Source organism: Pseudonaja textilis, chromosome 1, assembly GCF_049901715.1.
Source record: "Pseudonaja textilis isolate UNSWEBS1 chromosome 1, rPseTex1.2, whole genome shotgun sequence".
Classification (NCBI taxonomy): domain Eukaryota; kingdom Metazoa; phylum Chordata; class Lepidosauria; order Squamata; family Elapidae; genus Pseudonaja; species Pseudonaja textilis.
This window is the reverse complement of record NC_141990.1, coordinates 254,863,332-254,888,620: the sequence shown is the minus strand read 5'-3', so window position 1 is coordinate 254,888,620 and position 25,289 is coordinate 254,863,332. Positions and strand designations below refer to the sequence as shown.

At 38.3% G+C, this 25,289-nt stretch overlaps 1 protein-coding gene across 1 annotated transcript in view; it reads right to left on the bottom strand.

The window, feature by feature from the left end:
• NAT10 (N-acetyltransferase 10) overlaps positions 1-17,186 on the bottom strand; it is a 31,805-nt gene extending 14,619 nt beyond the window's left edge. The window contains exons 1-13 of the mRNA XM_026706978.2: positions 16,841-17,186; positions 14,760-14,882; positions 12,306-12,397; positions 10,736-10,907; positions 9,726-9,848; positions 8,633-8,694; positions 7,669-7,783; positions 6,580-6,687; positions 5,956-6,089; positions 4,339-4,432; positions 2,411-2,509; positions 1,847-1,983; positions 754-878 (exon numbers count right to left, since the gene is read on the bottom strand). Coding sequence (XP_026562763.1) covers positions 754-878; positions 1,847-1,983; positions 2,411-2,509; positions 4,339-4,432; positions 5,956-6,089; positions 6,580-6,687; positions 7,669-7,783; positions 8,633-8,694; positions 9,726-9,848; positions 10,736-10,907; positions 12,306-12,397; positions 14,760-14,867 — 1,369 coding nt within the window. The 5' untranslated portion in view covers positions 14,868-14,882; positions 16,841-17,186. The remainder of the gene's footprint in view (positions 1-753; positions 879-1,846; positions 1,984-2,410; positions 2,510-4,338; positions 4,433-5,955; positions 6,090-6,579; positions 6,688-7,668; positions 7,784-8,632; positions 8,695-9,725; positions 9,849-10,735; positions 10,908-12,305; positions 12,398-14,759; positions 14,883-16,840) is intronic.
• Positions 17,187-25,289: the final 8,103 nt, after the last annotated feature.

The following is a 25,289-nucleotide window of genomic DNA, read 5'->3' as shown; positions in this document are numbered from 1 at the left end:
TATATATGTCCCAGGGTCATGTGATCATGTCCAGGTCAATTGGAAAGTCAGATTCATTTAACAACCATGTTACTAGCTTAACAACTGCAGGGATTCGCTTAGCAACTGTGACAAGAAAGATTGTAAAATAGGGCCAAATTCACTTAACAAATGTTAAGTGTTAGCAACAGAAATTTTGGCCTCAATTGTGGTCGTAAGTCAAGAACTACTTATATTCTGTAGAATTATTCCTAGCCTTATTCTAAGCCTTAAGTGGCACATTATAACTTTTTATGCTTTAACCTAATGACGGATTGTGTTAAGTCACAGTTTTTAAGAGATAATTTAACTAATCCACAATTGATTGGTTTGATACAATATGCTAAACCATAAACTCTTTGGGTCACAAACCACAATGCCTGGGCATGCACAATCTGACAAGTCAAAAATCATCTACATTCTAACTCATCTACATTACATCAGTAATGTGTGGAACCGTAACCTCAATAGCTGATGGGTTTGAAGAAACAAGAGACCTGTCATCTAACAGAGAAAAAACAAGCCCATCAACTATAAAAGAAAGCAGACCCACCACCCAAGATCTGTTCAATTGTCATGAAGGTTATCTAAGAGCAAAGACAGCTCATGGAAAAGTGATAGTTTCCTGTGATTCTCCTCAATTACTTTCTCCTGTATATTCTTTTAAAAAATGTAAAGCTCAGTTAAGCAACACAGCCATGATCGTACTTGGAGGTTCTAGTTTCAGAGAAATACCTGAGGACAGTTTAGCTGCAGTGGTTATTTTGTTCTCTGCAGTTACGCTGGCTTGGGCCTGTGCACTCTCTTGTCGTAACTGCTGGATCAGTTTCAAAGACAAGGAACGGCCGGTGCCCTCATATCTATTCAAAACAACAGACAGAACAGTCAGATGGGAATAGATAAAAGAACAAGCATAGCAGCTGTTTAAATTATGATATAAGCAGATTAATCCAAATACTGTTCTAAAGATGTAATATTTCTGGAAATTTTGAAATCATAGGGACAAAATGCCAGATTTGTTATTGTTCTGTTTTTAAGACTGAGAAAGGACAGAAATTCTTTAAAAACATTGGAATGAATACAACCTTTCAGTCAAATGTCAGTTTATCTCACAATATAGAAAAAAATAAAATGCATCATTCATAACTTTCCCAACAATTGTGTTAATCTGGTTCCAAAGAAAATGGGGGACCTAACTTGGGATACAATAATAAATTAATCAATTAAGAAACTCTCGAAAGTTCCCTGATTGCAATGCCAACTGGTCAATTCTTTGCTTCTTTTTTCTATTCTTCTCCTGTCAAACACCTAATAACACTTCACCTCTTGTTTTACCATTACCAATTCTGAAATAAATCAGTGTCGAAATAACATTCTAAAACCTTTCTTTTAACTCAAATATTTAGTATTTTTTTCTTAACACTAAAACTGCAACTACTTACATAAGCTGTGTGTGTGTGTGTGTGTGTGTGTGCGTGTGTTTGAACAATAATGTGAAAATAACCATGCCAAATAGATAAAACAATCCCTTATTACTAATGGGCCAGACATTCACGAATGTTTATTATTTGTTGATTCTATTATCCAATGGCAACTGCATGTGTGTGACTCAGCCATAACTGACTGTCATCAGAGACAGGTGTTTTATATCACTGGATATTAATTCCAGTACAAAATATTTAGAGAAAGGAGTTCAGTAACTTAACAGATGAAGCATAGTATTTTCCATCTGAGATTCAAAAAACAACAACAAAAAGTGTACACTTCATAATTTTCAGAAACAGTGGATCAACATCCTTTGGAGATCACTTTAGCCAGTAAAGCTTACCCATTGATTGTAGAAGCCATGAAGACCAGATAAGGGCCCAATAGGTTCTTTACCAAAGGAAGGGGAATGGCAGCAGCTTCATCAATTACCACAAGTTCAGCCTGCCCGAGTTTCACAGCATCGGCAGGATGGATATACTGGGAGGAAAGGGAAAGGATAGACATCATAAACTGCCTTTCTGAGGGTGTCTCGGCAACAAAAAATAAAATAAACTCTTTTAGAGCCCCTTAAATTTCTCACTTTGCTTCGTTCTCTTTATCTAAAGTAATAATAAATGAGCTATACCTGCAAATCAAATGGATTAGCTAACAATACTCTGCAGCTCATGTTCACATGTGGTAGAAAACCAGATTTAAAACAAATAGAACCATCATTTTTCATTCAGGTCGATGAACCCTTCCTTATTCTTAAAGTGGTTTCCAATCCTGACCTGTTCAGAAGCCCTCCCCGCATTGCTAGAAGCTACAGAAGTGGCTTCTTTCATTGTTGAACCAAAGCAGAACAGCAACATTAGAAGAAAACACCCAAATGCCCAATTCTCTAGGCCGAACTATTGGTAAATACCTGTATTGTCTGTCTATGTTCTCGAAACACATTGACTCTCACAACTGCTTTGCTGAATTCAGGATTGAGAGACTGAATGATCTCATAATCCAAATGTTCCTGAAAACAGACATAATAATGGGACAATATGAAAAATTAATTAAATATTACCCATCCTAATAACTGGCATACCTTACTATTATGGTTGGTCGCACAGCCAGCCAGATGTTGAGGCTGGATTTGGCATTTTTAGCTACCTAATGAATCCTTCCCAGTGGCCTGAGAAAGGTGTTGTTTGATGGTGTTAAGAGGTACTGTCACAGGATGCAAGCTGTCTGGAGTAAAGAGCAAAGTGATGTGGAACAGAATTTCACATCTTGGGAAATTTACAAATCACAAGCAGCCTATTCATGATGATTGAGTTGGGGTCTGCAGCCTAGCACATCTGGAGACTGCTGTGCTTGAGAAGATCAAAAATCAATGACATAAACATGCCATGCCAAGACAGGGAGGAGAGCCCAGTTGGTATAGTGGTTTATAGGTACCGGGCGACTGAAAACTCAAGTCCCGCTTTGTGCACAAAGCAAATTGGTGTTCTGGGCCTCAGAGCCAGGACTCAAGATGCTGGCAGATCAGATCCCACTGAATGCTGCAACCTACTGATTCAACTTCACTGAATCCAATATGAATACCTTCTCAGGCCCCTTCTCAGCCAACACTGATCCTTCTTTAGTTCATATGGATGCCAAGAAGCCAGGCAACTTTGCTGGCCTGGGAATCCTACACCACGGCAAGGTAAGTGCCTTGTGAGAAAGTGGAAAAGATTGCTCATTAACATGCCCCAAAAAGTGCTTTTTCAAGAGGCAAATTGGACTTCCTGGTTTTTCTTTGAAGACATTTTGCTTCTCATCCAAGAAGCTTCTTCAGCTCATTATCATGCCTTATCTTTGGCAACTGCTGAGCAGGGAAAGCTTCAGCTGTGCACGCTCAGTGGGGAGAAGATTTCATCTGTGCAGGAACTGCCTTCCATTGCTAGAAGCAATTATGGCATCCGGTTTTGTGATCAGCAAATTCTTCTTTTTGACTTCCGCTTCATTTTAACCTCTGCATGTTCCTGATCAAATTCTCTGAGTCATCCCCTGGTACTTTTCAAACTGTTGTGTGGTATTGGATTACTGACAATCTACTCGAGTTACACTTTCTCCTCAGCCTCTAGCAAGCTGTCTGTGCACAAACACTCTCATTCTCTTGCTTCCTCAACTCCTCCACTGTTGCTTCCCTCCATTTATCTGCTCCTATCTCTCCAAACAAGTCTTCCTGGCATTTTCAGAAGTCAAGTTTTCTTTCTTCCTACAAGTTTTTTTTTAATATGCTACTCCTAAATGCAGTGTTTGTATTTCCCACCCAGAAACTTGACAAGTCTCACCCACCAGCTCCCACAACCTGCCCAAATGTTGCTTGCCTACTGCCTGAACATTTTCTCCATTTGCTAAAGCCAGGATGTGAAAATTGGGGGATTGACCTTGGGCTAATCACTCTCTCTCAACCCTTGGAAGAAGGTGGCAATGGGCAAGCCAATTCTGACAAAACGTGCCAAGAAAACTGCAGGGACTATAGTGCAGGCAGCTGCCCAAAGTCAAAAACTGATTTAAAGCCACACTTACCATAAAACAAACAAAACAAAGATGGGGTAAGAGAGAAATTGGCAGAAACACGGCAGAGAAAACACTTGGCAAGCTGAGATACTCTAATGAAAATCATCCATCTCTTTTATTATCACTTGAAAAGAAGAGAATATCTGTACCTCAGGGTTGAACTGTGGAGTCCATGGTGCTCTCTCAACTTGGTTGTTTGTTGGCAGACATCTTTTTACCATATAATGAAATATCTGCAAGCAAACAGTCCAGCTCAGAGAGCACCAGGGTCTCCACAATATGGCTTCATCTTACCTGGTACTGTAGAGCATCAAAGCCTTTAAATACAAATTCAAAGAGGGTGTGAAGATTATCTGGACTTGGAGATGTGACAAAAATGTTGGAATAGCTGTAAAAAAGAAAAGACAAGAACAGATGCTACAACTTCCCCCCCCCCCCTCTATTATAATGTCAGAAACAATTTCTAGCGTATCCCCATTGAAACCAATGAAACAATTAAAAATATGACTTATGATACAGTGCCCCAATTGTTAAGAGACAGTAGAACAATGTTTCAAGTTTTGAAAACAATGTTTCAAGTTTTGAAAAGGATGTACAGTTTTGTCCCGTAAGGAAAGTCAATCCAGGCTTTTCTTCGGAATGACAGATACAGAAGCTGAAGCTCAAATACTTTGGACACCAAATGAGAAGAGAGGACTCCATTTTCTTTTTCCTTTTTCTTCCTTCCCCCTGGTAGTCAGGAAAGATTGAAGGCGAAAGGAGAGAAGGGGGGGGAATGGCAGAGGATGAGATAACCATCCCATCCTCTGCCGTCCCCTCTTCTTTCCTTTCGCCTTCAATCTTTCCTGACATATTAGACAGTTGGCATGAGTTTGATCAGACTCGGGGAGACAGTAGAGGACACGAGGGGCGTGGTGTGCTATGGTCCATGGGGTCATGAAGAGTCATACTCAGCTTAATGACCGAACAACAACATTACAGCCTGCCAGTTATTGTAACAATAATTCTCTTACAGCATATTTATGACTATTGTTTTTCATATTTTTGGAGGAGGGTTGTTAGGATTTTTTATTTGAAAGGAAGAAAAAATAATTATTACTTAACACTGTAGACTGACCACAATCTTTGGAGTGATATTTGAATGAACAAATGTGTATGTACAAATATATAATAGTGCAGAAGCAGCTCAGTGGCGCAACAAATTTGTCCTAATAACACGATTTAAGATTGGACCACTGTGTCAAAACCTGATAAGGTACCCATTGTAACCTACTATTTGCAAATTGAAATAAAATAATCCATGGATTGCATTCTACACCTCAGTGAAAACTTATACTACTGAAATTCACTTGTATTTTAGGCTGACAGTAATAAAAGAAAAGAAAATCCTCATTGTAGCAATTTGTTGAATGAGTAATTGGAATAAAATTGTCCAATTAAAAATCAGATTCAGATATGAGCAGACAATATTAAGCTCTTCCTTAAAAGAAAAGTTTGAAATAAGTTGTGACTGTACAGTACAGGTACATCCATGTTATTTTCTTGACACAAAACCCGAAGAGTTTGCTAGTGCGTCCTTCTGAGAAGTTATGCCAGCTTCCCCGTCTCCCTGGAATTTCCTGGGGGTTTCCCACTAAATATTAACTAGGTCTGATACTACTTAACTACTGTATGCTAAGATCAGTCAAGGTTGGTTAGATGCTGCTACCTACTGGAGACCAAAGGGACAGTATCACTGACATGCATTATTGGAGTATATTACCTTTTTGCACTTGGCCAAAAGGAATGATATACAGCATATCAAAAGTTTTTTTTTTTTGCTTTGAACTTTATAGCTATGTATCATGAATAGGCATGTCAGCGGTTGCTTTGTGATCAGAACCCCTCTTGGAATATCTAGGAAAAACTTACCCAAAAGCCACTGCTCCCGCTATTGCCAATCCCAAAGCAGCCGATTTCCCACGCCCTCTAGCTGCTGTTAAAGCCACAGTGCTTCTCAGGGTCTTCTCAGAAATTGCTTCGATGAATTTGAGGACTCCTTTTGCCTGTCAGGGAGGAAAGAAGCCACCAAGACACAAGATCATGGATGGAGAAGGACATCAACGAGAACAGACATAAAGCAGGGAAAGAGAAAGTATTAATAGGAACTATACAACATTAATTTAATCCCAACATATTTTGGCTTTTCTAAACAGTCTGGATTCTGCAAAACTAATGGGGACATTATTATATCTGCATTATATCACATATTTTATAATACAGATAAAAAGAGATGGTTTGGTGTAGTAATTGAGGAGCTGGCCTAGATACCAGAAGATTGTGAATCTGGGCCTTCCTTCGTCATCAAAACTGGATGAATGACCTTAGGCCAGTTATTCTTTCTCAGTCCAATCCACCTCACAAACTTTTTGTGGTGAGGAAAATAGGAGACAAGATAATTGGGATGTTCACTGCCTTTAATGGATCAAAATCAATTTTTAAAGGGTGGGATAAAAATCTAACAGTAATAAAATACTAATCTGAACGTAAGCTTACCTGATCCAGCGTTTTACAAACATCAACCAATGTGCCAACCGGTTGTGTGTCCTGTAAGCTCTCCTTTAGCTCCTTCAGTTCCACATCACGAGGACTTTGGGTCTCTTCCTAAAAGAGGAAAACAGCTGTCTGAATCCAAATCTTTCAGGGAAAAATGAGAATAATATATGGAAATCCCAGTTATGTTAAACATGAGCTGAGTCAAAAGGGAAAAAGTGACCTTATTGCAAATGCTTCCAAAAAATTTCAATTTCAATTTCAATTTTGGGATGTTATTCCAAAAGAGGATGATCAAACTGTACTGTAAGTGTGGTTTCTTGATGGTGGGTTTGTTTGCCCACAGCCAAACCTTCAGAGCAGGATGTAAGGATGACTAGATGGTAACCAAGTGTTGTAATGCTCACAAAACTATCCCTAAAAAGAGAGCAGTTCTGTAGGAAATACAGGAATAAAAGTCTATGGAGATTCTCAATCATCATCGCTTCTGAAGAAGTTTCTTAGATGTGAAACATTTTCAAAGAACAAAATCAAGAAAATCCAGTTGCCTTTTGAAAAGCATTTTTGGTACATGAATAAATAGTAAGGTCTTATTTAACAGAGAGTTAAATAAGAGCAGCAACAAAAGAAATTGAAAAACAGGACTATTTTTACAAATAGACAAGAAATACATCAGTTTCCTCAAAAATTTGAAAAACAGTTCTAGAATTTAAATTGAACGTCAGATTTTTAGAATGAGAGTTGTCTTTTGTGGGGACTGTAATAATTTTCTTCTAAATTAAGTCATGGTGAGGATACTTAGAGGCATTTTTAGTTTTATTTGCTATAATTTTTCTTACAATTTTTTTTCCAGATACCACTTGGAATTCAAGTTCTACTGAAAAAGCAGCTTCCAAGCCTGTGTTTGGAATAAGGAACAGCAGTGTGCTGTCCTAGCACAGAATTGGTTAAGGAGGCTAATAGGAACACCTCTATTCCTTTTAAAGTCTACTTCTACTGATATTAAATATCCCAATTAAATACAAATCCAAATAATTACATAGTTTATATGAGAGCCTGAAGCACTGGTCATTATCAGGTAAATATACGCACCTGTGACCGAGGCGGCAAAGCTGAAATGTTTGCAGCATGGCTAGAGATGGGGAGGATATTCAGCTGATCATCAACAACTATACAGGTTTTACAAGAGACCAGAGAGAGGATGAACCTGCAGGAGACAAGTGAGAAAATAATATTACAACAGAAGCTGGCTTTTCCTCAATGAACAAAACACTTCTCCTCTTGCAGCCCCTCCGAGCATCATCCTGAGGGCCAAGTGGCTCAAGATATCTTCTATGTTTCAATAGAAGATATTTAACCGCCAAGAAAACCTGTAGAGATAGGAGTTCCTTTCAACATGAACGCTTCATTCATGGTCTTTGACTCTTGGATGGTGGCGGAAATTGGTTGTGACTTGTAAGGCCCTATATGGATTGGCCCCAGAACACTTACAGAAATGTCTTCTGTAAGTGGCCCATTTTTTACATTGTGAAAGAAACTGATGGTGGACCCCCATTTTCACAAGGCAAAATAACCCAAGACTCACAAGCCATGCTTTTCTATAAGGCTCTTGGACTAAGGAGTTGCCTCCCACTGGAAATTCAATTGGCCCTCAGGATGATGACATTCTATACATTTCTAATCCTAAATTATTTTAAGGAGATGTTGAAGTGAGAAATGGTGCCACTGGGTGTTTTTTTCTCCCTATGGATGGGATTGTTTCTTTTGTTGCTTTTTATTAGCACAATGCTAATTTCATTCCATGGATGTTTTACTGAAAGGTTCTATTCCGAACACCAAGTCTCTTGACAGTAAGGCAAACAAGCCCACTCAATAATTGATCAATCAGGTGGAATTTAATACACACATTTTGATTGTTCCCACTAGAGGGCAGCAAACATTTTGAAGTGAAACCACTTCTTATATGAGAAAAATGTTCAGTTCAAACAACACATAAAACAAGTAGGTTAAATTTCTAAATTGCACTTTTACTAACTTGTATGAGTGCTCAACTTACCTTTCATTAAATCTGCCAACCACATCCTGATGTGCCTCTGTTCTATAGCGGGAATGAACATCCTGGAAAAAGAAGAGAATCCTTTTGTGAAACCTGAATAGCCATACAATTTGACCCAGTAGAGTTATCAAATACTGTGTAGCCTCTAGTTGCCCGCACTACATTCCATGATCCACATCTCTCTAACAGCTACATTTCTAAAATTTTAAGTTTAGCCCTTTCCAAGGCTTTGGGGAAAACAATAAATCAATAAAATAATTGATTTAATCCTATATGCCTTATTCACAAGAATACACGTGTACTCTACCCTGTCCTTCCCAAATACTGGGGGAGAGGTAGGGGTGGAGAAGAGCTCCCCTAAACAACCTGGCCTCCCAAATATCCTATAGGAAGGGAAAACACCTCCATCCCTTCAGAGAAGCCTTGCCTTGAAACACCTGACTTCCCTGAGGGAGAACAGAGCTATTCCTCAAATAAGATTGCCAAGGATTTAGGGAAAAGGTCTACCCAAACCTCCTCAGCTGATACTGGCATTCTGTGAAGGGAAAGAGTAAGAGTCATAAACTACAACTACCAAAAGAATGTATCTCTTTATCTGGACATTATAATCCAATGTTTCTCAGCTGGAGCAACTTTCTGATGTGTGGGCTTCAACTCTCAGAATCCCCCAGCCAGCAAGATGAGCCCCACAGTTCACCACCAACCAAGTTTCTCTCTGCCATTGAAATTTGAAGAAGGGCATCAATACTTATTACAACAGGGAGATTATATAAAGCAGTGGCCCCCAACCGTTTTTGAACCAGGGACCGGTTTCACGATTATTTATTCTTCCACGGACCGGTACCTGAGTAACGCAAGACTCCACCGCCATCGGGACGGCTCTTTGTTCGAAGCCGCCGCCCCCTTCGACAAAACTAAGGCACGAGCACCCAAACGCCGCTTTCCAACTGAAAACCCGGAAGCACTTTCCAACCGAAAACCCAGAAGCAACCGAAAACCCGGAAGCGCGGCAGTTCATTTATTTCCCTTTCTATACAGCAACCTTAATACAATTTAACAGAACGATAGGCTAGTTTATAAACCAAAAATATACCATGGTCATTGTATAAAGCTGCTTCAGGGAATTCATTGTCCTCAGAAGAATAGCGATGATACCTCCCCCTTCCACAGTTTCAATTGTGCGAGCAAGGAGATTTGGAGTCAAAGCTTCAAAGTCCTGAAGAAAATGATGGAGGAAATTTACATACTGTTTCCAGGTGTGCTCAGATTCTATCAACACCATATCCACTGCAACCAAGATAAGGCTTTTTACCCATCAGTTTTGCAACTAGCAATCTATTCTAGAGCAGAATGAACCAGAAACTCAAGCATTTTGAGTTTAGGTGGACTTGAATTTTCTCCCTTCTTTCACTTTTTTTGTGTGTTTCCTTATTATTTTTACAAACCATATTTTCTCTCTGAAAAATATATACTGCTCCAACACCTATGATTTTCACAACAGTTTGGGTGAGGACGAAAGTGAAGCCTGTGATCAAGAGGTATATCGGTCAGCAATAGGGAGCCTGTTATACCTATCACCGTGGTCCAGACCAGACATAGCTTGTGCAATAAGCATTTTGAGTCACTTTACTGCTGCACCAATGCAATTGCATTGGATGGAAGTAAAAGCATATTAAGTTAATGGGATTTATGTCTTTTTCAGTCATGAAGGGAGGAGTGTCAGAATATTCATAAACTGGCAGAGACATAGTTAACAAGGTCAGCCAATGAGAGCTGAGAATTGGAAGCTGAAACTTAAGAGTCTGAGCATGGTTTATCTCTGTTCTGTACTCAGGTCGAAAGTGAAACTAACTTGCTTGCCTGCTAAACTGAAAGTAATCTGTTCTGAGCTCCTGAGTTGCTGTTTGTGTTTGCATTGTGTTATGTTGGAAGAAACTACTGGTATTTGTAAACTTTACTTCAATATGTTATAATGTATATAAAGAAGTTAATAATCCTGCTGAATCAGTCATCTGTGTGTTTTCTGGATTTGAATTTCTGCTGCAAAATCTCACAAAACAGGTAACCAGGCCGACTGATTTGAAGCAAGGACACTCTTCTTACCTGGAGTACACACATGCCAAAAGTATTCCCAAGAATTTTGTGTGTCTCATTGTAGTAACAATACCGAATGTTTGTGGCTGCTATGAACAATTCAAAGGGGTCATCTTGCTTTAGATCTAACATTCCAGATTTAATTTTCTTCTGCAACTGTCGCATTCTTTTTTTACGGTGGCTGAAAGCGAGAAAAGACATCACAGTAAAAGTCCTTAGAAGGATTAGATTTAAACATGCCTAATTCTATGCATGCTTACTTAGAAGTAAGTTCCACCGTGTAAAATAGGGTTACTCTAATGAACGATGCAGAAAATCGCAGCATTAAGGAGTCTAAAATTATCTGAACTTAGTTTTAATCTCATGATGCATGACAGATTGCAATGCTGCTGTGATTCAGGATGAAGGCTGAATAAACGGGTACTTCAAAGAGCATTTTTTAAAAATGAAGAAATGTTGGGATATGCATTCTTATTATAAGTTACAAGCAAAGCAAAATCAAGTAGGCCATATTATCTAACATTAGGTGCTTTACTTAGGTCCTATAAAAATGAAACAAGTGATGAAAATTAACATTAACAATATGAGAAGCATCTTAAACAGTACATACTGCAAGGACATGAAACTGTTTTTCATTGCAAGCTCAGCATTAACATCATCAAATTACGGTGTTATGCACATTCTTATTCTCAATAGAAGGAAAAGAAGACAAATCACCTTTGAAGGCCTGTGACCTAGTGGAAGTATTACATTTGACAAATTCATCAGAATGACATACGTCAAATGTTGCTATCTGAAAAAACACTCTACATAAATGGTAGCCTTCAGCTTACCAACCATCCAGAGTTATGGCAAACCTCCCCAGAACTACTGACAATCTAGTTTCAAATTTCTGACATTCCCACACACACGTGTGTGGTCACGTCATTGAATTTTGGGCACTTGGCAACTGACCCACAATTATGACTATCTGCAATGTCCCTCGCTCACATGACCACAATTTATTAAATTTATATGCCACTATCTTGCTATTCAGAGCCATCCTGATTTACTTTTTTTTTAAATGAAAATTACCATTTACTTATGGTTTTCAGAAAAAACATCCCTTGCATACAAGGGGCGTTTAACCACCCCAGTATTCATTTTAGGATCATAATGCTTGCTTAAACGTTTGCTTAATGATCACGGTACTTATCTAATGACTATGGCATTCATTTAATGGGCCAGCATTCCCTTAACAACCACTGCAAAAAGGTTGTAAAACTAAGTACAGTCACATGGTGGCCAGCTCAATGACCAGCACAAGTTATGAATGTAATTTTTTAAATTACAGTGGTAAGTCAGGGTCTACCTGTACCAAGAGAAATCAATACAAAAATGCATACTGAAAAGGTATATAAGGGCCTTATACAGTCAAGGGCAAAATAATTTAAGCAAGCAGCAATGCTACCTTGAAGAAAATTAAGCATGGGAATGTAATGCCCTTGATGCAACCATGAGCATGAAGAAACACTGTGCATCTTTCCAGAGATTTATAGATTAAAGCTGCCAAAGTGAAAGGAAATATAAACAACCTTACCTGCTAAAGCCCAGCTCTTTCTTGTAACACCACAGCACAGTGGGTCTAGCCTTTACAGCTGCTTTAGACAACATATGATGAAGTATGACCACCTGCCAGGTGACAAAACCAAGAATGATGCTTATTGCTTCTGCAGGAATACAGGTACAGCATTTGTGAACTGAATCAGAAAACCTCAATGATTTGAATTATCTTTTCATTTGGCAATTAACCTCCATGTGGCAGCCATGCAATCTCAGCAGAAGGCACACCTGGTTGAAAGAACTGTGGATCGGTTCATGCACTGGTGGGATGCTACTGGTTCTGCCCGGCTCTATAGAACTGGTAGCTCTAAAGAGCAGCAGACACCAAACCAGTTCTGTGTTTGCTGCTGTATGGCCCACCCGCCCTCCCGGGCTCTTACCTGTCCTTTATTTGCTGCTTTTTCAACCTCAGCTGCTTTGCACGGCACAGCTGAGGTTGAAAAAGCAGGGGAAAAAAGTGGCTTTTCAAACACTGCGCACCCATGCGCAGCGATTTTCAGCTGTCTGGGTGGTACAGCTTAAGGTTTTTTACACATGTACACAGCATGCATCAAGCGCACAAAGTGCAAAGCATGCATGTGTGCGCAAAACATAGTCACCAAATTGGTAGTAACACTGGTTGAATCCCACCCCTGGGTTCATGCCTTCATTCATTCTGAGGCATCTTTTTATCTTCTGCATCACCCAATTATCCATAAGCCAGCTTCAATAATAAAACTGGTTTGAGAAAATTAGGGTTCATTTAACCATGATGAAGCATGCTATCTCTCAGCCCAAGCTACTCCGTGTGGTGGCTGTTTCAGGATAAACAGTAAGCTATCCCTGCGTACACTGCCTTGAATTCTCAAGAGGAAATTCAGCATATCCATGTAATTTAAAATAATACAACTCAAAATCATTTCTGCCACGAAAACATCGTCAAGCAAATGAATTAGCAGAATGCAAACAGATCTCAATACTTGCAAGGCTTTTAGACCTTGTACAGAAAAACAAAGATGCGACTCACTGCACGTATTTCCTCTACATGAACAAATCCATAAAAAGGTGATGTATAGAAAACAGTTCTAGGAAATAATCCCTGCATTTAAATGTAGCCTGATGACCAGGATTGAAAGGGCACCTGGAAGGAGGGAAGACTGTGTTTTTATTCAGACCAGTAATCAAAAAAGGCCGCTACAGAAGGCTCTGCATCAGTAGTGGGATTCTACCTGTTCCACTACTGGTTCAGTGATCGTGCGCATGCAGCTTTCCACACATCAGCTGAGAGGATAAAGAAGAGAAAAAAGTAGAGGTGGGTGGGTCGATGTTGGGCTCTTCTCTTCTTTCTCCTCTCAGCTGATCCTTGGAGGCTTTCTTTCCTCCTCTCTCAGCTGATCGTCAGAGGCATTTTTTACTACCAGTTCAGCTGAACCAGGCCGAACCGGTGGCACCAAACATAGAAATGCTGCTATTAGGAGCCAATGTCAAAATGCAGCCTCTCCATCCCTTTTGGGTCAGCTTGCAGAAAAGCTACCGGGAGTAGGGGAAAAAACAATGGATAGCAATGCTTGCAAGCTGAATTCCACATGCCTTGTTATATGATGGAAAGCATATGACCACTCCATGTGCCCTAGTTGCAAATCAAGTTTGTTACCCTATCCCTATAGGAATAAGGATTCCCACTCACCACCACCAATTGAAAAAAAAAGATTTCTTATAAATGGGTGAGGGGGTCATTTTACATTCACTGAAAATAGAAGATTCTACTGAAACTGGGGAATAGATGTATAGGAGAAATAGAAAAGATGCTTGTGTATGTTAACATTTGTATAGTATCTGAACAGGAGGTATTAGGTACCATCTTTCTCCTTTGCCCCATTTCCTGCCGTCATCTCTTTTTGTCACCTCCCCTCCACGCAGTAACCTCTTGTCCCTCCCAGCCATCAGCTACTCTCTTTCTTCTCTCCATAGAACAAGGGGAAGTAGTGTTTGTGGGTTTCTATATGTCAAGTAGCAGTGTTTGTAAGTGCTGATGCGTTGTATAAATGGGATAATTGCTTTATAGTATATTGAGAAATTAGTAATTCATTTCTTTCTTTTACAAACCTGTACCCACATGTACATGCATGGCCACAAACATATATAGAGGGATCTCCAAAACTGATTTCAGCTGAAATTGGCAAAGTGTACATGGGTCCCCAAACTTGGCAACTTTAAGATTTGTGGACTTCAACTCCCAGAATCCCTAGAAGTCTTAAAGTGGCCAAGTTTGGAGACCTCTGATGTAGAAGAAGAAAGCAATGAATGCGATCATTTTAAAGGATTTAATTTTCTGAGTTTCTATGTCATTTTCTGACTTTTTCTTTCATGCTGGGAGAGGTTAGTCTTTGATTCAAGCTCATCTTCCTTTGATATAAACACAATGTACGTCTCGTTCATGGCTATACATCACCTGATCTTTGCCACGGTCCCCTACTATAACAAAGAGGGTCCTATGTCGCTCAGCCACTCCATTCTCTATTTGGATCCGAATACGATTATCCACTTTCTTGCGCTGCATTTTCAGCGACAGCTCCTGTGAAGTTTGTAGAAATTAAAACAAATTAGTCTACATACTATCTCAATTGAGACAGTCTGCAACAGTCAGCGGTAAAATGTTTCTTGTTCAAAGAGTTCATTTGCTGTGCACATTTCTATTCGTCCAGTCAATTCAAAGGCATTCTAGTGGGGCTTGTTTTGGACTCATTTTAAGGCAAGGATAATGTGCTCCCTATGTATGTTTCCACCCAAATAAGTTCTCATTTCTAATGGAATTTTTTCCTCGGAAATGTATTTATATTCAACATCTTGCTTTTGCAATGATCAAGAAAATGTTTGGGAACAAAAAAAAGCGTGAGGCCCTTGAACAGGGGTGTCAAACTCAATTTCATTGAGGGCCACATCAGGGTTGTGTTGGGGGGAGGGACATGGCCAGGGTGGGTGTGGCCAGTTCGATGTCACTCATTTATTATTAATTTATGCTCTGTAGACTCCAAAAACATTTGTTAATTTCAACAAATCTAAAATTATTATACCCTAAAAAGGTAACCCAGAATTCACTTGGTTGTCTAAAGTATCTTTTTCTCCAAAAGTGTATAACTGAAAATAGTCAATATACTTTGTATTTCAAAACAATGCTTGTACCTAAATACTCATGCATACCATTAATATTTTGACAACTGTATTTGAACATAATTTGTCTCCTTTGCAATATAATCTACAATTTGATGCATTTGACTACATTTACTTTGAAAAAGGACTAGAGCTTTCACCAAATTCTCAAAGAGGTTCATGGTACAAAAGGTTAACTGGCCATGCCCTAGATATTATAGAAAACATATTATACAGTATTTATAATCAGTCTAAATCTAAATTATTCTGTCAGAGACCAAAAGCAAAATTTGTACAATTAATCCAGAAAGAATTATTAAAAATTATAGTACAGGAAACCAGGCTGGCCTATCTTTCTGTAAAGGAGCAAGAATTACCTGTATTTATCAAGCTACATGTCAATTTTAGCTGCATTTACCCTTTTCATTTATCTAATGTTAATTTATTTTGCTGATTTTTCTCTATATTTCTGTAATGTTTATTCTCAAAGAGAAATAAGAATTGGTCTACTGATGTTACACTGCATTAAACATATTTATCAGCATTTACAGGTAAGTATCCACTGTTTACCCAATGTTTAACATGCCAACTTTTGATGTTGTGCCACTGTTGTATCTTTCCTTAAAACAAATCCCATTGATTTTTAAAGGGATAGATAGATAAATAGATAGATAGATAGATAAGATAGATAGATAAAACTCAAACTCATGAGATTCATGTCATGACAAAGAAAGCACCTTTAGTAAGCCTAAATATTTGTATCATAACACATTAATTCATTTCATTATGATTATGACTCTTAACTTTCAGAAATTAAATCAAGGTATCTATGTGACTGCAATTAGAAATCTGACTGTAATAAACAGCAAACATTAAACATCCAAGTTATAGGTCTTAAACTCAGAGGCTGGCTATGACTGACAACTTCTATGACTGCAATCCTATATTCCAACCTTTCCCAATCAAATTGCATTTTAGATACGATGGGTTGCAATTCCTATCCCAGGAGCACCAGAATTACTCGATGGGTAGGACTCCGAGAAAAAAATTGGTAGTAAATCGTGGGGTGAAATACGGTAAAAATGCTGGTGAAAAGTTACTCTAGCAGTTCTAAGCTTAAAACTGAGGTGGAAGATCTCCATGGCAAAGATTACTGATGTTACTACACAAAGCAACGTAGAAATCAGTCATAGTGAAAATAATTGATCTTATTTTCGAACAGAGATGTTATAACTGCTGGCTAAAGAAGACAAAATCTTATCTATCCATCCATCCATCCACCCACCCCCGGGTACTGGAGTGGAAAAAATTCAGTAATCTTGTTTCTCAACTCATTTGAATACTCTCCAGATCCAGCCGCAAACCCAACAACCGTTTCCTCACCGTTCCCAATTCTCCCTTTCTCACTCCAGTTTATGCGCGAAGGGAATCCGGTCGATTATGGAAACTCTCGGAACAGCTTCCCACGTGCAAAAAAAAAAAACCATGTGGGGCTGTGCAACACACAGGAAGGATCCTGCAGGATGGCCCGCTCAAGAGAAAAAGCAGGGCTAGCTAACAGGCGAAGCCGGGTAGTGGGAGAGCAGGAGGGCGACGGAACCAAAGTAGAGCTTCGTCTGCCTTTGGATCCGGACTGCAGAAAACAAAACGAGGACCTCTCCCCACGCCTGGGGAAAGCTTTTCCGCCCGGACGCTGCCTTCCGCCAGATGCTTAGGCGCCGGAAAGGGAGGAGCTTTGCTCAACTGCAGCCTGCTGGGGCGGTGATGGGATAGAGCTGTGAAGTTACGATTGACGGAAATCTGCGGTGGACGTTTGGTTTCCTTTGGCGGGTTCTTCGTGGTTGTCTACCGCTCAAAGGCCGAGCGGCTCGGACCTCGCGTCGCTTATTTCAAGATGCATCCCAAGTGCTGGATTATAACTGATTCTAGCCGATTGATTGATTGATTCTAAGCGAGGCTTCTTTGCGGAGACGCGCGTTTAAAGTGGTGGCTGTCTCTCAACGCGCGGATATTTCATCTGCATAAAGCAGCTTTTTGCTGTGCGCAATATGATTTGATTTTGATTTGAGGATGACGATTCCCGTTAAATGTATATCGCGTGCATGTTTCAGTCACTTCCCTGCATGTTCTTTTCATTAAGATCTAAGGAGTTGCCCCAAAGAAGAGGGAATCAACCTGTTCTCCAAAGTACCTGAAGGCGAGACAAGAAGCAATGGATGGAAACTAATCAAGGAAAGAGGCTACCTAAAACTAAGGAGAAACTTCATGTTAGAATAACTAATCGGTGGAACAACTTGCCTCCAGAAGTTGTGAATGCTTCAACACTGGAAATTTTTAAGAGATCGACAACCATTTGTCTGAAATGGTATAGGGTTCCCTGCCTGAGCAGAAAGGAGTTTGGGCTCAAAGACCTCCAAGGTCCCTTCCAACTCTGTTATTGTTATTTTGCTAAGCTTCTATGCCACTCGAAAACATTTGAGGGGAATTTGTAAATGACACAAAGCATGTAGCTAATTTTTTAAAGAGAAAAATGGGTGATGTATTCAGGCTTCAGCAACGAACTACAGGTGGTAAGATTAAATGTAAAAGCCTTGGATAATACTGAAATAGAAGAAATTTCTCATAAAGATCATAAATTGACACAACTACTGGCATTACAATAAATCAAAAGAGCCATTGCAGCTTAGGAAACCAAGAAAGGTCCCTGGTGCAGATGAATTTCCAATGTAATGATCTTCCAATTGAGATTGGATAACAGGACAATTGAACCTATATTACTGTAGGAATATCAATAATTTAATTTTTCTACATTCCCTTTGTCTTAAGTATAAACAAAGGGAATGTGGAAAAATTAAATTATTGATATACCTACCGCAATATAGGTTCAATAATCCTGTTATCCAATCTCAATTGGAAGATCATTACATTGGAAATTCATCTGCACCAGGGACCTTTCTTGGTTTCCTTTTTTTTTTTGAAAAATTTATTTGGGTTTTCACAAAAACAAAATACAAATAAAACATCTTTTTTTGAAAATAGCATGGTCCCAGGTTATCACTTCTTCATACAGACACAAAACTCAATTTCATGCTCATTTTTATATTCTATTCCATGTCTTATTACCGTTTTATATTTTCTACATAGTTTTTCCCCTTAATTTTCTCAACTTTATTTTAATTATCTCATCTCAATTCAAATCATATTTATACTTTTGTCTGTCCTGTTTCAATTTCATATTATCTTTTCTTATTAAACAAATTTTTCCCTGTAGTTACCAATTGTAGTATGACACCTTTATATCTTTTAATTTTATCCATTCAAACTCTTATTTAAACTTCAGTGTATACCTTTAAGATTATAGCATTCAATATAATACATAACTTCCAATCGAATTCTGCTTGGTACATTCTTAAAATACACACTATATTCTTAAAAAGAAAAAAATTATATATATATGTAAATAAAACACACATTCCATTCCAATTCAATTCTATCATTAATATCCATTAAAATCTTAACATCTTTAACATTACTTTTCAATTAAATATCATACTTCCTTGGGAACACTTATAAACTTTCCATATTTCTCACTTATAAATCATTACTAATAATTAAAATGTTCCCATTTAATTCTCTCAATCACTTTAATTCATTTATTAACAAACATTCCACTACATCACAGTAAATATTTTATCCATCATTTTAATCATATTTTCTTAAATTATTTGTTTGTAACAATAACAATGCTATCTTATGTACCTTTGCAGAATCCCTTTTGCAATTAAATTTTCACCCATTATCTCTAAACAAGCTTATGATTACAATCCTTATATCTTTTCCGTTTCTCCATTTCTTGTTTCTGTCGTTTGCAACTTCTTTTCCTTGCCTTCTTCCCCCTCTTCTTCTCCCTCCCCTTTTTACCCCCTCGACTCTCTACTTCTAACTCTCTCATCTGTAATCCCCTCTTCTCTTGCTTTCTAATATTATACTTATCTTTCAAATTGTTCTACTTTTTGGTTGTTTTTTCTAGTCTTAAACCTTTCACTCTCTTCCCCCCCTTTTCTTTTTCCCCCCCACTTAAAATTATTTGATCATTAAAGATGGCTTCTTTGTCCCAATCTTCTTGTTCTGCAAGCGTTTCTTGTTGTTTCTCATAGTTCCAGATCTCCATTTCTAAGAATTGAAATACGAAGCCAAAAGAACCTCTCCCTTCTTGTGCATCTTCTTTCCATTTTTAAAGTCCCATTTTCAGTTCTTCTAAGAGTGATACCATTTTAAAGACTTTTAAACAACCACCCGGTTAATTTTAGTCATCTAGATGCAAAAACCAAAAATCACCAAGTAATCCAAATAATCCAAGGCTGTTTCTTCTTGCTTCTTTTTTCCACTTTCTCTTCCTGGGGTCCTATTATTTTGTTACCAAGTTTCAGTTAAAATGTATCTTTGAGGAATCTTGTTAAAATTTCACAGTAAGTTCCTTTTAGTTAGTTCCATTCCTTCGTTCCAGGCAGTCTCCTCCATTTTTCCAGATCCTGTCCTTTTATTCTTTTTTTTTCTCCTTTCCTGCTTTTAAAAACTTTTAAATATCCAGACATCTTTATTATCCCTTTGACTTTTATTTTCAGCTTAGATGCCTATTAATGTCAAAGAGGATTTCTTGCTTAAGTCTCTTAGCTGTCAGTATAAGGAAGGGAAGAAAAAAAACCCTAATCCTTTCCCTTCTCTCTCTCCTTCGCAGCTTCAATATCTTCTTTGGGAACAATGTTATTAAATTTAAATTCCAGGGTACCTTACGTTGTTGCTTTTTTTATTTAACCCGGTCAACCAAAACTTTCTCTTCTTATCTTCCTCCTGCACATTCTTTTCCAGTTCAGTTCTTCTTTGAGGTGGCCATTTCTGACCACCGCTGCAACTGCCTTGGGGAAAGAGAGTAATGGCCACCTGGGGAAGAGAGATGCAGCTCTCCTCGACCCTGCTGGCAGTCTCCCCCTTCTTCACCACCTCTACGGGGTGGCTTAGCCCCGAAACCAGCCGGCTCGGGGCGCTCTAGCGGTGAGCACAGATCGAAACCACACACGATCATGGGTTTCGGTCTGTCGCTGAAGAGACTCAAACCGGAAGTTTTTTTCCTGTCTTGGTTTCCTAAGTTGCAATGGCTCTTGTGGTTCCTTGTAATGTCAGTAGTCATGCAAATGCAGTGGACAGTACAGAAGTTTGATAAACTTTACAATATTTACTTGGCAGTACATACAGTGGATATGCTGGACATTAACTAAACAGTAGTCAGGATGCTCTAGGATAGGGCTGTCAAACTCCTGGCCCATGGGCCGGAAGCATAGCAAAGGTTTAGCAAAGGGGGAAAATGTCCTGATACATCATGCCACAATGACATGAATTTGACACCCCTACTCTAGGAGCTTCCAAGATACCTACAATTTAGAGATACTTAAGAGATGCAGCACTTGAATGAAAACCAATTTTTAAGGACTTAAAAAACAAAATGAAAGTTATATATCTGAATTGTGGAATGAAGAACTGAAATATGCTGTTTTGGAGAATCAATAGGCCCAGATGTAATTCATTAGAAATATTATATCATTTTTTAAAAGATTAGACATCAAACATCTCTATATGAAATAATTTTTGTGCAGCCATATCTGGTCTTGTTCACCTTGCCTGGATTCAATTATATAAATCTATACAACTTTGGGAAGAAATAATGTAAGTATCTTAATGTGATATCCAATTGTTTTCCTAAAACAAAATTTGTCATCTCAGGATGTTTTGGCTCTTATCAAACCTGTGGCACGGCAAAGATGATGCTACATAACAGGGGGGAAACATAAGGGCTAGGGTTCAGGATATTTTTGCAGTCTTTTTTTTCTTAAAACGCCATAATAGTCTAGATTTAATTATAAGCTTAAGGACTAAGTTGTTTGCAGTTATATGGTGTTCTCTGGCAAATGCCAAACATCCTGCACGGTGTTGGGCTGTAAGCACAACCCCACCTGTGGACATCGGGCCCTCATACCACCCTCATGGAGTTTGTTTCTGTTTGAGCAGCCACATGCACATTTGTGGCCCACTGGAGGCCATTTTGCAGGTCTCTGGCAGTGCTCCTCCTGTCCTTCCTTGCACAAAGGCGGAGGTAGCGGTCCTAATGCTGGGTTGTTGCCCTCCTATGGCCTCCTCGTCTCCTGATGTACTGGCCTGTCTCCTGGTAGCACCTCCATGGACACTACGCTGACAGACACAGCAAACCTTCTTGCCACAGCTCGCATTGATGTGCCATCCTGGATGAGCTGCACTACCTGAGCCACTTGTGTGGGTTGTAGACTCAGTCTCATGCTACCCCTAGAGTGAAAGCACCGCCAGCATTCAAAAGTGACCAAACCATCAGCCAGAAAGCATAGGAACTGAGAAGTGGTCTGTGGTCACCACCTGCAGAACCACTCCTTTATTGGGGATGTCTTGCTAACTGCCTCTGCTTTCCACCTGTTGTCCATTCCATTTGCACAACAGCATGTGAAATTGTCAGTGTTGCTACCTAAGTGGACAGTTTGATTTCACAGAAGCGTGATTGACTTGGAGTTACATTGTGTTACGGGTTCCCTTTATTTTTTTGAGTAGTGTATGTTCTATATACTTTGGACTGTGAACAATCAACATAATTTTTTATATGAAGTTCTCTTAGCATGTATCATTTTGATATGGATTATAAAATCCATGCTGGTTGCTTTTGAACTATTTTTTTATCCACTTAAGATTGCCCACAATGAGAAATGAGATTTAATATTTATCATAATCAGATCTGTAAAACATCAAGAATAAATACATGATCTGAAAGCTGCATGTTTGCATTATGCACTGAAACAGTTAAGTGATGGAGCTGGCATTGTTAGTTGATGCTGCTGCCTTTACAGCAACTGTTTATTATGTCGGTCATCTGTCATTTCAAGGCCAACAATTAACATCAAAACACATTAACACAGTAATTATCAACATTACAAATGTGTAATATGTGATACGTGGATAAGATTCTCAGATTTGAGGAGGCATAGAGAGATCAATCCATAAATGAGCAAGCAAATCATATTGAGTTTCCAGTATTTTGCCAAAATTTAGCAATGGCCTGATTTTTCAAGTCAGATTATCTCGACACGAGAGTAAATTTTACTCTAAGGTACTAATTAAGGCATTTCTATAAGTGTTAACATATTTGAACCCAATGAATCTAAAGTGTCTTCCTCATGTAATGTGTAAATTGACAACTTCTCTCAGGGAGACAACATGGCTTCTCTCTTCAGATAGAAATACCCTGAAAGAATAAAAAATGTATATCTACTTTTAAGCCATCTGGAGAAAATCTTGATGCTGATCCAAAACTGCAGAAGCAGTTAATCCACACCCTGTATCAACCTCTTTCACCTGCAAAATTGTGGGGCATAAGACTAAATGTCCTTCAATCTTCTGAGTTCACTGCACTAACTGCATTCAATACAGTAGCTATTGCTTGATAAAAAAAAATCCCTTAAGACAATTAAAACCATTCCTTTTCAGATGCAGTTTAAAATCTTCACATTGTGCAATTCTATCTCAGCATCACATTTTTAAAAGGTACCCATTTTATATATTATTTAAAAGCGTACTCAGTCCAGATTTTTGCAGTTAAAATGTACACATAATTGCAACCAAATTTAACCAAATGTTAAGCAGGTAGAAATCTGCATGTTTGATTTTATACATATACACCATATTTAAAGCCAGCCACAATTCATCCGGTTACCTTGGACAATAAACTACACATACTAAGCAGAATGTATTTGGATAACATTCTAATGTAAAATTACTGATGCTAGTGATGTCCGTATAAAAATAAAACATAATGATCGTAATGTTACTCAGATTTGGAGGGGGAAAAATCATATTTCGCCATAAAAGATAGAAAAAATGTCATATTTCACTGGAATAATAAAAGGCAATTTTCCAGTTAGATCTGCAATCAAGAGTAGAACTGTATAGGCACTAATTCCAGTTTTGGACAGAAATATCTACCTCAATCACCAATTTCAAATTTGTAAGTTTTAAAACTCACAATATTTGCATAGGTCTGTATTGTGAATTTGGTTTTGAACACATTCTCACATAATTAAACAGGCTTTCTTATTTTAAATGTAGTTAATACACGAGTTCTAAACCAGATGTGTTGTGTGAAAACTGCAAAAGCAATGTTTAGAACAAGGAAAATAGTTATAGTTAAGTGTAACTATAACTTATTGTAAGAAAAACAAATGTGAACCAACAATTGAATTATCAGAAGCAGTTTTATAAAAATTCAGCTGTCAGTCATCAATGTGTCTGAAGGCTATTTGCCACCATTAATACTTCAATAGAACAATATCAGCAATATTTTTTAAAATGCACTCAGATGCAACTCATTGGGCATCAACTCAAACATCTTAAAGAGTTTGAAGTGAAAAAACTCATATATTTGATGTAATTTCATATCAAGCCAAATTTGTTCTATTCATACTTGGATGTATATATTGAAGATTTAACATGTTTTAAATTTATTTTTCTAACCTAACATTCAAAATAATACATTAGCTTCAATGTTTCTAATGGTATGCTCGATGTAACACTCTTCAGATACAGTAAAAGCCCACAATTTCAACATGTGTTGTTTGGCTTACTTATGAAAAAGACTAAAAGGATAATAAATTGATAATACTGAACACAGAAATTTGTATAATTATATCAAGTAGTGAAAAAGTAATACAAAAACTTTGTTACCCAATTAAAAATTTATGTTGATAGCTTTTCCTCCACTGATCGGCATCTGGTTATATTAGGTTACATGCATTACTAGATGAGACTCCAGATTTACACATGAATGTAGCCTCTGATGATCTCTTGTGAATTTTGTACAAACGGGCAACTTCTAATTTATATGAATCTTACCATTAGTGTAGGAGGAAATTAAAACTTGGCCCAATGGCAATGTTTCCAATTGGTCAGCCAAAATGGATTTGAAGCAACATCCTGCAATGTCCTTCATTTCCACTTGAGATTAGGTTGGAGAAAGCTGTTGAAGCAGCTTAGCTCCATTCAAAACATACATTCAGTTCATTTTTTTTCTATACCATTTTAATAACATGTAAATTATAAATGGCAGCATCAGGCTACTCAATGAAAAAGGGGAAAAATGAGATGGTAGGAGATGAGGAAGACAGTGAAGGTGGCACTACTGGTAAGAAAACCAAAGAGAAGAGTAGCAATATGAAACATAGTGGAGAGGCATTTCTTTTCTTGCTACTTTTCCCCCCTCCTATAGGAGAGACAAGCATGACAAGTAGGTGAATGAGCAATAAATACACACTAGTCACACACTTACAAACATAACCCCCCATAACCCTGTTTCTGTACAGCATAAGACCAAAAACTGCACTATTTGCCTTCTTGTAATAAAGATTTTGAGAGCCGGTTTGGTGTAATGGTTAAGGCATCAGGTTAAAAACTGGAAGGTGAGTTTCTATCCTGCTTTGGGCATATAGCCAACTGGGTGGCCTTGGGACCAGTTACTTTTTCTCAGCCCTAAGAAGGAAACAGTGACAAGCCATTTCTGAAAAACCTTACCAAGAAATCTGCAAAGACTAATCTAGGCGTTCTCCATGAATGGAAAGCCAAAAAAAAAAGAAAAGATTTGGATAGTTAGAAGCTAAGATGGGATTCTGCAAATTCCTGGATGCATGAGGATAAATAACTGACACAAAATAAGGCTTCTTTGTCACCAATGAAAACAGGAGATAAAGCTTATGAAGCCTATCCCTGA